This window comes from Pterocles gutturalis, unplaced genomic scaffold (assembly GCF_000699245.1).
Source record: "Pterocles gutturalis isolate BGI_N339 unplaced genomic scaffold, ASM69924v1 scaffold2062, whole genome shotgun sequence".
NCBI classification, from domain to species: Eukaryota; Metazoa; Chordata; class Aves; order Pterocliformes; family Pteroclidae; genus Pterocles; species Pterocles gutturalis.
Genome location: NW_010107609.1, coordinates 7,822 through 20,393, shown reverse-complemented (window position 1 = coordinate 20,393; position 12,572 = coordinate 7,822). Strand labels below are relative to the sequence as shown.

General features: G+C 38.3%; 1 protein-coding gene across 1 annotated transcript; it reads left to right on the top strand.

The window, feature by feature from the left end:
- Positions 1–518: 518 nt before the first annotated feature.
- ALDH7A1 (aldehyde dehydrogenase 7 family, member A1) lies at positions 519–12,359 on the top strand (the record flags this gene model as incomplete). Its single annotated transcript, XM_010088148.1, has 14 exons — positions 519–642; positions 1,236–1,368; positions 1,955–1,999; positions 2,917–2,994; positions 3,881–3,978; positions 4,961–5,002; positions 6,343–6,437; positions 7,314–7,398; positions 7,688–7,794; positions 8,550–8,666; positions 9,121–9,218; positions 9,917–9,990; positions 10,913–10,988; positions 12,092–12,359. Coding segments are annotated over 14 exons (1,227 nt in total), but the record flags the coding sequence as incomplete, so codon positions are not given.
- Positions 12,360–12,572: the final 213 nt, after the last annotated feature.

Sequence of the window (12,572 nt, the reverse complement as noted above, 5' to 3'; positions counted from 1 at the left end):
GTTCGCAGGCTCCTCTGAGTGATTTCATCGCTGCCCACCTGAACTGTGAGTAATGGGTAGTAACCAGCGGGGTGAACCAACTCCGTGAGTTTTCTAGTTATATCCCTGATACAGGCCCAGGGAGGCAGCACACTTCGCTACGGCTCGGGTCCGGTCTGCAAATGGGCTCCTCCGTTCCTCTGAGAAGGGAGTCGCCTACCACAACCACCCTTCTTTCTTTCCTGGCAGAGGCAGTCTGAATGCGCAGAGTCGACTGCCTTGCCCTTGGAAACCTCTTAGGGGAACCTTCCCGCGACTCCCCACTTACCTCCCCTTCAATGTCCAATGCTGCAAACCTATTGCTCAGGGGGACCTGGGGACACGGGGCAGGAAGAGTTGAATCTCTTCTGATCAAAAAATGTGTGTATTAAATCTCACTTGGTGCACAGGTATACCTGACATTACTGGGAGACAAAGTGTATTGGGAATGCAAAGGGATTTTTTAAAAAATAATTTTGTCTTGCTCTTAATTTTTTCAGGTCTCTTTGGAAATGGGGAAGATTTTTGTTGAGGGTGTTGGTGAAGTGCAGGAGTATGTTGATGTCTGCGACTATGCTGTTGGTTTGTCCCGAATGATTGGTGGACCTGTTTTCCCTTCAGAGAGTAAGCATGTGTGTATATATGTTGGGATTTTTTTTTTTTTTTTTGTACAAATGAAGAGATGGAGGTGTATCTTAAATATACAGTGATGTAGTGCAGCAAAATCTCTGCACTGTGAGTTATTTAGGGAGCATGTTGTCTGAGAACAGATATGCTGCTGGCAGCAGTGTCACTGAATGAAGTACCTAGCCTGTGGCATGTAGCAAGAGAGGGGATAGATTTTGTCTCCACTGTTTGAAGCATTAGATTATCTTTGATTTCTTTGTTAATGGAGTTCCTAGAGGGAAGTAGGTAGAAACTTCACCAGTGTACTTAGAAATGAGAGACCTTTCTGTCACCTATTGATTAGTGAACAAACACCCTTGGGTTAAATGAACACTTAAAATAGTAGAACTTCACCATGTCGTGTTACCAGATTTTTCCAGAATGTATCCAACCTTGTTCCAGTAAGCTGCAGAGCACATATAATACAGGTCTTCACAAGCACATGCTCTGATGGGCAGAGGAGTGATGCTAGGCCCCTTGCTCACATGGTTTCCTTTTTAAAAAAACATTAAATGGATGCAAATAGCATTACGTTGTGTCTTTGCCTTCAGGACCTGGCCATGCCTTGATAGAGCAGTGGAATCCAGTTGGGTTGGTAGGAATCATCACGGCTTTTAACTTCCCTGTAGCGGTTTATGGGTGGAACAGCGCAATTGCAATGATCTGTGGAAACGCGTGTCTCTGGTAAGATATAGCTCTCCAATGTGCTAACAGTATTTTAAAATTAGAGAGCTCTTATCTCAGGCAGAAAATTGTTATCAAAAGTCTGATGTTTCTGTTTATTTGATTCTGTCTCATCTAGGCGTAATTCCTATTTATTTTTAAGTTCACTTGTAGTCAAAGAGCTTTGTTTTACTTTGTGGTAACCTTTTCTGTGAGGTATTGAGATTCAGACCTGTCCAGGATTTAGGCAAATGGCCTGTTAATAAAGAATCCACATTGAGATCTTGCAGCAGTGATAGCGAACAGTTAATATTTTGAGAATTGTTACAACTAAAATTAAGAATATAAATAAGTAGCTTTATTTTCTCTCCCCTGCTTCATTATGTCTGGCATAGCTCTTGTTCATGTGAATTTCAGTAGAAGCTCTGAATGCTCAGGTGTGGAAATACATGCTTGAGTTCCTGTCTTAACATGCACCTGAAAACCGGCCTAACCAAAGTGTGCGGTATTTGAGCTATCATAAAAATTTTATATTTTAATTATTTCTTCTTCTCAAAGAGTTGAAAATAATGTCATCCCTTTTATTTATTTATTTTTTTATTTTTAGGAAGGGTGCGCCTACAACGTCCCTCATTAGTGTTGCTGTTACAAAGTGAGTTCTGGTTTCTTTTCTTTCTGTTTTTCTTTTTAAACAACTTCTTTTCTGTTTCAGGTAGTGCTTAGTGGTCACAAAAGCTGCTTTCCCCTTGTTACCGAAGAAGTAACAGTATATATAGGATGTTACCTATACCGTTGGTCTGGTTGTTTTGGGGACCAGGGCTGTGCTTCTGAAGTAGGGCTAGCTATGTGGTTTGCTTTCTTGCAGAAGATGAGTTGCTCATGAAATTCAGTTTCCCTCAATCATGTTTCAGAATCATCCCATTTTTTGGGCGTCTCAGTCCAACCTCAGCACCAAGTTTCTTGGCAAATTCTCCTGTCTGGCTCTGTAGACCTATACCCTGAAGCTGCCTTCGCACAATCTCTTATCCAAGCTTAGTAACACCTTAGCATGTGTTTCCAGGGTTCAAAATTCATTCTTCATAGAGAGGAGAACTCCAGAGACGAATCACATTTGTTTTTAAATGCTAAATATAAGTAAGCCCCTTTTAAATAATTAAATAGTAAGTCTTCTAGCTTTAATATTAACTCCCGAGAACAATGGCCACAAACTGCTTATAAGTATTTTGTGTAATTCCATGAAGTTATATGAATATCTCTTTCTAATGGTTAAAGACTGCATGGCTAGGGTTTTTACACACTGATCTAATGCTTGTCTGTGCCAGTTGTGTGGGCGCATAATGTATATATTTTAGAGTCTTTTGTTTGAGCTTTAGTGTTAAAATACAGCAAAGTCCTTGATGAGAGAAGTGTGTTATGTATTGTACAAACTATATGTAAATTAACTGCAAGACTGCTGCTTTTTAAAAATCTGTAGCTTCTTTGTGTGCATGGTCAGACAACTTTAATGGTTCATTCCCTATTATATGCACCTGTCAGAAATCTCTGAAGTTTTTACATCTTTGGTTCTAGGATAATTGCCAAAGTCTTGGAAGATAACAAAGTGCCTGGAGCAATCTGTTCTCTGGTTTGTGGTGGAGCAGACATTGGGTAGGTAGCATTGCTTGTGTTTTGTGAAGATGTATGGAGGATAAAGAGTATTATTTGAGGCACTTCTCATGAACTTATTCTGATCTCCACGAGTTACCAGTACATGCACGTACCTGTTGCCATCATTTTTATCAACTGCTCTGAAACTCTGGCCTTGCTGTAAACATAATATATATTTCTATCTTCTGTTGTGAGATCAGCTACTAACAAATAACTTACCAGATATTTAATGAAGAGACATGACTAAGTTTATATTCTGCTTCTGCATATGCTTACACCCAAAGAATGCAGCGAGTATTAAATTCCATTCATCATGTTCTTAAGAATTTTAAATTTCTAGCCCATCGGCCTTTTGGACCACTTGTGGAGGAGAATACTTCCCTATTTTTTGTGCTCACAGAGGACTCCGTACCTGCTCATAGATTCACACCTGTGCTTGGAAACTGTACAAATCAAGTTGTTTTGTTTGATTGTTATTATGTGCATATTCTGAGTACAAATGTATATTCAGATGTATCTTTTCAGCATTTCAAGAGAAAACAAAACAGATAGCAGGTATCAAAAATAGTCATAGGTATGCATATTTTGTTAGAGAACATAACCATTGGAGCTGATCTCACTATGTACTTTAGATTGTATTTCAAAATTAGTACAGGTGATGCTCATATGGTCTGAATAATGGGAGGGAAACAGCCTTGTACCTCTTTTTCTGACTAGGAAGGAGCCTTCCAGTCATCTGCTTAGTCACTTACTAGATGTTTTCAGAGATGTGACTCTGACTTTAAAAGATCTCCCTGGTTGAAGTTGGTTTATGTGGAAGGTGCAAACAACTTTTCCAGCTGTCTGCTCTTCTGTTGAACCCGGTGGTATGTCTTGTGTTGTGCAGGACAGCAATGGTGAAAGATGAGAGAATGGACCTGTTGTCCTTCACTGGCAGCACGAAAGTAGGCAAGCAGGTAGCACTCATGGTTCAGGAGAGATTTGGTGAGTGTGTGGGTTCTCTACTTCATTTCTTTCCATGGTTGGGAAAAGCAGAAGAGCCCTGTAGGATTTTAAGATAACAGCTTTTTTCACTTATCTCTTGTGTTACCTTTTTTTTTTTTTTAACTTAGAAATAGGATATTGAAACTTCTCAGAGCTAGATACTGTATTTTTCATTTAGTTCTGTCACAACTCAGCTTTTTTTTGCCAGGATGTCCACAAATCCATGGTCCTGCAGTTAATTCTGGGAGAGGTTCCATGAACATAATTATATGGAGATTGTCAAGATGAAGAGTCAAGGCCTAGGGTCTTTTGGCAATGTGTTTATGTGTAAATGCTCCCTTGCCTTTTACTCCTCATAAATGCAGGAGAAAAGTTCTGATTCTTGAGGTTGTGTTTTTGTTGCAAGTATTTAACAGTACACAGACATGAGTCCATGCATAGCTGCTGCACTGACTTTTTCATTTTGAACAGAAGACCTCATGAACAGGATTTTCTCATGTTACACATTTGAAGTTCATAGGAGTGTAAAAAGAAAAAAATTGTAACAGATTGCAAAGTTTCATCCAGAAGTAGATGGTGAATCCTCTCTCAGATTTGAGATAAAACAGTTGCCAGAGAAACAAATAAGCCTGGTTAAATTTTATGTGTGCATTTTGATCTCTGTAGCACCTCCTCCTCTTCTTTGTCTGCATCATACTATTATGCTGCAGATCTTTCTGTTTTAATCTTTTCCTTGCCAGTGCTATTTTTGCCTATTTTTTCTAAGCTGCTTCTGCCCTAAGTGCTCTCCAGGTGTTTTTCTTCACAATATGTGAAAGAAATAGTAGTTGGTGTAATTTTCTGCTTTGGCTAGAGTGATTACTTCACTGTGATGCCTAAAACATTTAATGAAATGTAGCTCTAGTTTGATGTGAGCTCACTGTGTGATGCGCAGTGAATACATGTGCCCATGACATAACTTCTTTTGTATGTTTTTTATTAGGCCGAAGTCTGCTGGAACTAGGAGGAAACAATGCCATTATTGGTAATATGCACTGTAGAAATTTAATCTCATAGATGACATTTGTAAGTTAGTATACAAATGTTTATAGCAAATTGTCCCTTTTTTCTTTTTTTTTTTTTTTTTTTTTTCCACACTGGGGGTTTAAAAAGTATGTAGTAGAATGTTGGGTTTTTTCTGTCTTCAGTATGGTAGTGTTTTAAATAAAAACTGAAATTTCAAGCCCTTATATGTATTCACTGTTGCAGTAAAGAAGGGAATGGGAGAAGCAGGAAGCTTCAGTAATGGAATGTGGAGAATGCTAAATAAATTTATTTTAGGATCTAATCTAAAAAACACCACATTTTTAACATTTTAAATATAAGTACGTATGTATGAAGTCTAAGACATGATACTTGAAAGCAAAGTATGCAGGTATTTATTTCAGTAGCATATTTTACAGGTTCAGGTAGCTTATGGTATGATCTAGTTGCCAGATAAACATAACATAAATGTTGTGAAGCTGAGCAATGTGGCAGAAAGAAAATATAAGCTAGATAAATACCTAAATTGCTCTCCCATTGTGTTGTAGCCTTCCGTTTCACCCTTCTCATATTATGAACAAATGTAATTGACTATCTAGAATATTAAGCTCTTCTGAAAACCACATTTGAGCAGGTCTTTCTTTTTTTGCTGTGCTGATTTGCAGACAGTAGCATAAACTTGCTTTATACTTAGAAAATTGTTTTGTTTTTCTTATGAAAGTACTGCTTTTTCTGGAATTGGATTTGAATGATGTAATAAACATTGTTTGTTGGACTTTGTCACAAATTTAATCATAATTTTGGGTACTTAGAGAATTCTGTGGGACTGGTTAAGCTGCATGATATTTTGAGAATCCTTTGATGCTTATATATACGAGCTTTGCTTTAAACATCTCAGTGTCTTCCAGACAGATGAATGTGTTCAGGTCATTTATATTATATGTTATTGTGTACCTGTGTGGTTGAGCTAATTTTTTTTGCATGTCATCTGGATACAGTTTACCATTGTTTCTTTAAGTTGTTTCTTCGCAGTGAATGACAAGGTGATGAAATAGCAGGAAACTGCTTGTAGTTTCTTGAATTAAAATGAAGCTGAGGTTCTTTGCAAACTTTATTGCAAAAGTCCCTCTTCAGTTGTTCAGACCTACATTTATGTCCAGATGCATGTGTCTGATTCCAGATGTAAAAGTAATAGGAGTTTTGAGGTGTTCCTGTATATCTTAGTGTGCTACGCTAGTGCTTCTTGACCAACCTGCTGGTTTATTGTATTGTTTAGTGTCTTAAGTCTTGTGAACTGCCTGCTTACTTAAGTAATGTGCTGATGTTTTGTTTTTTGTTAAGTGTTTGAAGATGCAGATCTGAACCTAGTGATCCCATCTGCTCTATTTGCTGCTGTGGGAACAGCAGGGCAGAGGTGCACAACTGCTAGAAGGCTGGTGAGTGAATGTGTACTGTCTGGTTTGGGAAGCTCATTTAAACTTAATTCCCAGTTAGATCAGAGAATGCCTAATAATTCCTGATATTATGGAGAGCAACAAATAATCTTTGAAACACATTTTTACTTTAACAAAAATCAGTATGATGGGAAAATAAGATGGTAGTTTGTCTTGCCACTATAATTCTAGCTCTAAAGAGTTTCTTTGTATGTGTTTATAAATGTACTTGGTGCTAAAACTCAGGAAAATTAAATTTATCATACTTCCTGTATTTCTTCCTGTTTTAATTGATGGAGCTTCTTTGCTTGTGCCTGCTACAAATTTTGGTGCAGGTTTACGTTTCAGCAAAGAAAGGGTGTGTGTATTGCTTACTTTCTTGTTAATTTTCAACCAATAATTTTCAAAAAGTTTAAAGGTGTTTTAGTGTCAGCCTGTGTCTTTATAGTCTTTCCAGAGTTGGTTTGATTGGGTAAATATTTGTCAAAATTGATGTGGGTTAAGTTTGGGTATATAGGAAGGGCAGTGATTTCTCAAATTATAGCAATAAAAATCACTTGCGTATTTGTCCTAAAACACTTAACTGAAGAGTTCACAGAACACACTGATACCATTGATCAGAGATGAGGTAAAATGAAAACAGGATTTTGTTTCTTTGTTTATCTGAAGTCTTCCTGGTGAAGATTTTAAATCTTTGTTTCATGGTGCTGGTGCTGTTTTGAGGCCTTGCTCATGTGTTGATTTTTAACTTCGGGATTTGTTGCATATGATCAACACTATCTCCATGTTTCATTTACCTCTCTTCAAAGTGCAGAAGTACTTCAGGAATAGTTACATAGGCTGAGCTGTCTTAAAACCTTGTTACCATATTTTGTTCAGTTCCTCCATGAAAGCATCCATGATGAGGTGGTGGCAAAGCTTGCTAAGGCCTATGCCCAGGTCCGCATCGGTGATCCGTGGGATTGTAAGTAGCTATTTCCAACTCTTGGGTTTAGGAGACAAGTTTCTGTTTATTTCTTTCTGTTTAAATTCCAAAGAGATTATAGATCAAAGCTATCTCAATTTTAGCAGTTTACCAGGGAGTCGGGATAACTGGTTTCATTTAGAATATAAACTCGGAAAGGGAGGTGAAGAATCCAGCTAATACTGCTTATCTTGGACAGATTAAATAATTACTCACAAAATGTCATGATAAGAATATTTGCAAATGTATAGTTTTACTGAAGGTATGTCTTTGGGTATTTTGTTTTTAGCTGACACTCTGTGTGGGCCTCTTCATACCAAAGAAGCAGTGAAAATGTTCCTTGATGCAGTAGAACAAGCAAAACAACAAGGTGGCTCTGTGATCTGTGGTGGAAAGGTGACTTTTATTCTTCCTACCACATTTACTGATCTAGAAAAAAAAATACAGTAACATGGTGGCTTAGGCCAAGATTGTACCTCTGTTTGTCCTGTCAGCTATTACAGGTTGTTAAGTTAGTCTGAGAGTGTTTGGATTGCAGTCTTGTCTTCAGGGTAAAGATGGGTCTACTTAGAAGCTACCTTCTCTTCCAAGAAACAGCTAAGAGCTTTTGGCATTTCCTTATAATACTCCCTAGTTGCAGGTGATGGTGAAAATATGAACAGCAATGTAAATGATGAATATCAAACACATAACAAAGATGAATTGCTGTTCTGTCCCTGGATTCACAATATTAAACTTCATGAAATACTGAAGATTCAGGAGAGCCACTTGTACATTTTCATCATATGAGATGTTTAATTCTCATGGACTTAACATTCTGGCAGTTCTTGTCTTTCACTGACACCTTCTTTATTCCTAATACCTTTAAAGTTCTAATCAGCTTACTAATCAGCTTAAAAGTAGGAGAAAGGAAGTGTTGTTTGTCAGCTGCTAGACTTCTGAGATTTGATTACCTGCTTAGTAGACTGAGTTATGCTTCTGTATTTTAAGTACTTAAATTAGTAAAATTTATCTACTCAGGTGACCTGTCTTTCTGATTGCTAGGCACAACTACAGTAATCAGACCATGAAGGATTCCCTTTCTAGCCTTGTATTAAGCAGGATCCTGGTTTGAACTTACTCAATTGTTTCTTCTTTTATGTGTTTTGAAGGTTATAAATCGCCCTGGAAACTATGTTGAACCAACCATTGTGACTGGCCTTCCTCATAATGCACCCATTGTCCACACTGAGACATTTGCCCCCATACTCTATGTGCTGAAATTTAAGGTAAAATAACAATTGGGAATTAGTCAGGTGTTAAATATGCTAATAGAGGAGTCAGGAGAGAGGTTTCAGATGTATATCATGTTCATGTCATTGTCCCAGAACTTGAAGAAGCGGTAATTTCTTCACTTGTTCTGAAAAGTGAGATGTCCACTGTAATAGCTTACCTCACTGAGTAGCTACATTTATGCATTATCTGTGAAGAGCACTGGAGTTAAGATTAGAGTCTGTACAGGAATAGATCTTTATTGCTCATGGCAACTTGCTCAAAAGCAGGTTGTGTATTTTGTGCAATGGTAGGAGTATCCTATCCTTGACTCTCATGTGTATTTGCCAAGTTGCATTCAGTGTATTTGCACTACGGCTGTTGTGTGTTGGGTTTTTTCTCACAGTGCTTCTTTGTAACTGCTTTGCTTTGAATGATCATGGTTTAACCATTGACACATGCTCATTTTAGGAGGAAGATGAAGTTTTTGCCTGGAATAATGAAGTAAAACAAGGTCTTTCCAGCAGCATCTTTACCAAGGATTTGGGAAGGATTTTCCGCTGGCTTGGGTATAACTTAAATTATTTTTCTACCTTCCTGAAGCATAAGATCATGGTCTTTCATGTCTTTTGTAAACCTACGTACAATGATAGCTGAGTATTTTGTAGTCTTCGTTTTAGGGAAGGAACCTTTTGTGGTTTAACCCCAGCTGGCAACTGCGCCCCACACAGCCCGTCGCTCGCACCCTGCCTGGTGCAATGGGGGAGGTAATCAGAAGGGTAAAAGTGAGAAAACTCATGGGTTGGGATAAAGACAGTTTAACAGGTAAAGCAGAAGCTGTGAGCACAGGCAAAGCAAAACAAGGGAATCATTCATTCCTTCCCACTGGCAGGCAGTTGTTCAGCCAACTCCAAGAGAGGAGGGCTCCATCACACGTAAGAGTTACCTGGGAACACAAATACCGTAACTCTGAACCTCCCCCCCTTGCTTCTTCTTCCCCCAGCTTTATATGCTGAGCATGACGTCATGTGGTGTGGGGTCAGCTGTCCCAGCTATGTCACCTCCCAACTTCTTGTGCACCCCCAGCCCACTCGCTGGTGGGTTGGTGTGAGAAGCAGAAAAGGCCTTGGCTCTGTGTAAGCACTGCTCAGCAGAAACTGAAACATCCCTGTGTTATCAGCACGGTTTCCAGCACTCTATCAAGCCAAAACCAGCACAGAGCCTTTCCTGATCCTGAGGAGTAGTTGTGTCTTATCTTTCTTTGTAGGCCAAAGGGGTCTGATTGTGGCATTGTTAATGTCAACATCCCAACCAGTGGGGCTGAGATTGGAGGTGCTTTTGGTATGTTACTTACACTTTTTTCTTTATCCTTTAAATTATGTAATCCTCTGGCATCAGGTCTAGAGATCTCATGTTATTCCTCAGGCTTAGTTTTTTTAAAGCTGGGGGATTTATTTTTTCTAATGACTCTGGAAGACAATAAAACGTTACTACTGTAAAAATGGCATAATTTAGATCTCTTAATCTTATTTTTTGAGGTTTTTATCAGTCCATTTAAATTACTGAATCTGAATAAATCAATGAAGTTAATTTTGAATTATACTGCTTTAGCAGAAAACAGAAATTGACTACAGGTAGTTAGATTTCAACTTTTAAAAATATCTGTAATTGGTTTTTAAATATTACACATATCATTCCCCCCCATCAAGGGAATGTAAATCTGAAGTATGTTCTGAATATGTTTATAGAGATGTGGCTGAGTGGAGAAGTGTTTAAAACAGTTTTAATTAAAAAAGTCTTGAGCATTTTTGCTGTGTATGTTTGCATGTGTATATAGAAATTACAGCACAAAGTATTTTTTTAAGGAAGTCTCTAAATACATTTTTGCCTTTATTTCTTTTTTCTTTATATATACTGAAGGAAATGGGGGGAGGGAAGAAGAAATATTCACCTTACCATTTAAACAGTACAAGAACGAGCACGTTCTTTTACTCTTGTCCCATATTAAAATATCTTTAAAACAAGGTCCTCTGGTGCCAGTATAATGTGACTCTCAACTCCAGGAAGATGTTTTTTGGATCAAGCATAAGGAGAGAGCTAGCTATGTGAATATATGTTCTGGTAATTATTTCAGACATAAAACAAGGGCAAAGCCATAGTTTATCCCATGAGTTTTTATAAATGTCTCACCTCCTGGAGTTAGTCAAGACTCCCATGCTCAAAAAAAAATTTCGGGTTTTCATTTATAACCTTTTTCCTTCAGGTGGTGAAAAGCACACTGGTGGGGGAAGAGAATCTGGAAGCGATTCATGGAAACTTTATATGAGACGATCTACTTGGTAAGACAGTATTTTTAAATTCCAAATAAATGTAAATTACAGATGAACTTTCAAAAGTTCATAATGTATAAATGCTTGACTACAGGAGGTTATCTTTGCTAAATGTGAGATAACTATGTATGAGTGTACTTTTTTTCATGCAAGAATTTACATCTGTTCCTAGTAGAAGATAATTTGAAGGGTCTAGATGAAGACATTTCTTTACTCACTGTTCCTTAAAAGGAAAAATAAATCTGGTTTTTCCTCCTCTTGCCTGATTTTAAACTTGGCTAAAAATTAAATTACTGAAATTTGTCAGGAAATACATGAAGTGGCAACCACAGTGAGACAGCCACTATTGCCAATGGTAGGTCATTCAGCTAGGTGATGGGTATCTGTCCATAAATCTTCTGACAGGCTGTAGTGGTTGACCATTCCCAGTCTTTGCTGGCCTCTCTAGCTTTTATCTGTGCTAACTTTGGTTTCCATGCAAAGGCTTATGAATGCAAGAAATCCCACCTTGATTTTTATGTATGGGCATTCTCCTAGTGAGAGATTAGAAAATGATACTTTACTTTCTCCTTGATCTATCAAGGAAGAGATAATGGGTAATATGGTCTTCCCCTGTATGTAGTTACTATATTGCCTACAGGAGAGATGGGGAGGCACTGTTTATCAGGGAGTGTAGTGAGAGGATGAGGGGTAACAGATTTAAACTGAAAGAGGGAAGATTTAGACTAGATATTAGGAAGAAATTTTTTACTGTGAGGGTGGTGAGGCACTGGAACAGGTTGCCCAGAGAAGCTGTGGATGCCCCATCCCTGGAGGTGTTCAAGGCCAGGCTGGATGAGGCTTTGAGCAACTTGGTCTAGAGGAAGGTGTTGCTGCCCATGGGAGAGGGGTGGAAGTAGACGTTCTTTAGCATCCCTTCCAACTCAAACCATTCTATAATTCTATGATTGAAAGCCAGAGTAAAGTCAGTTCATAACTTCAAATACACAAACTGCTTCCAGAAGTCTTTTGTATATGTGTGATAGAAATCAGAAGCCTTGTACATAGGAAATGGACTGCATAATCTGTCTTATTGATCAAGTCTGGTCTCTAAATTGTTGTTCCTCTTCCAGTACGATCAACTACAGCAAGGATTTACCCTTGGCTCAAGGAATCAAGTTTCAGTAATAGCCTTATGAACGGCCATGCCATGAACTCTCCTAGCATTCAGAACGAAGCACCTTCTAAGCCTTAGGGTGAAAAAAATCAATTATCTGAAACTTAGCTGCAGCAACGATACTAATGCTGTCAGAAAATCAGCTACTCAAAAATTGCTTCACTTCCCATGCATGAAGTTACTACTTCAGTCTTCAAATGAGAACTGTGTGTTGTTTGGGAGGAAGAGAGGGTGTCTGAAACTAAAAAGCTTGGATTCAGCTGGCCTGGATAATCTTCTATTGCTTTATCACTGTATGTCAGTATCAACCCTGTATCCCCTGCTTCCCCACTATTGACTGATACTTACAGCTAGTAGGTCTGTGCTTCAAACTACATGCTGAATTTCTTACAGATACCTAGTGCTATGGGGGCTGGGCAATATAGGGCTATACTCCA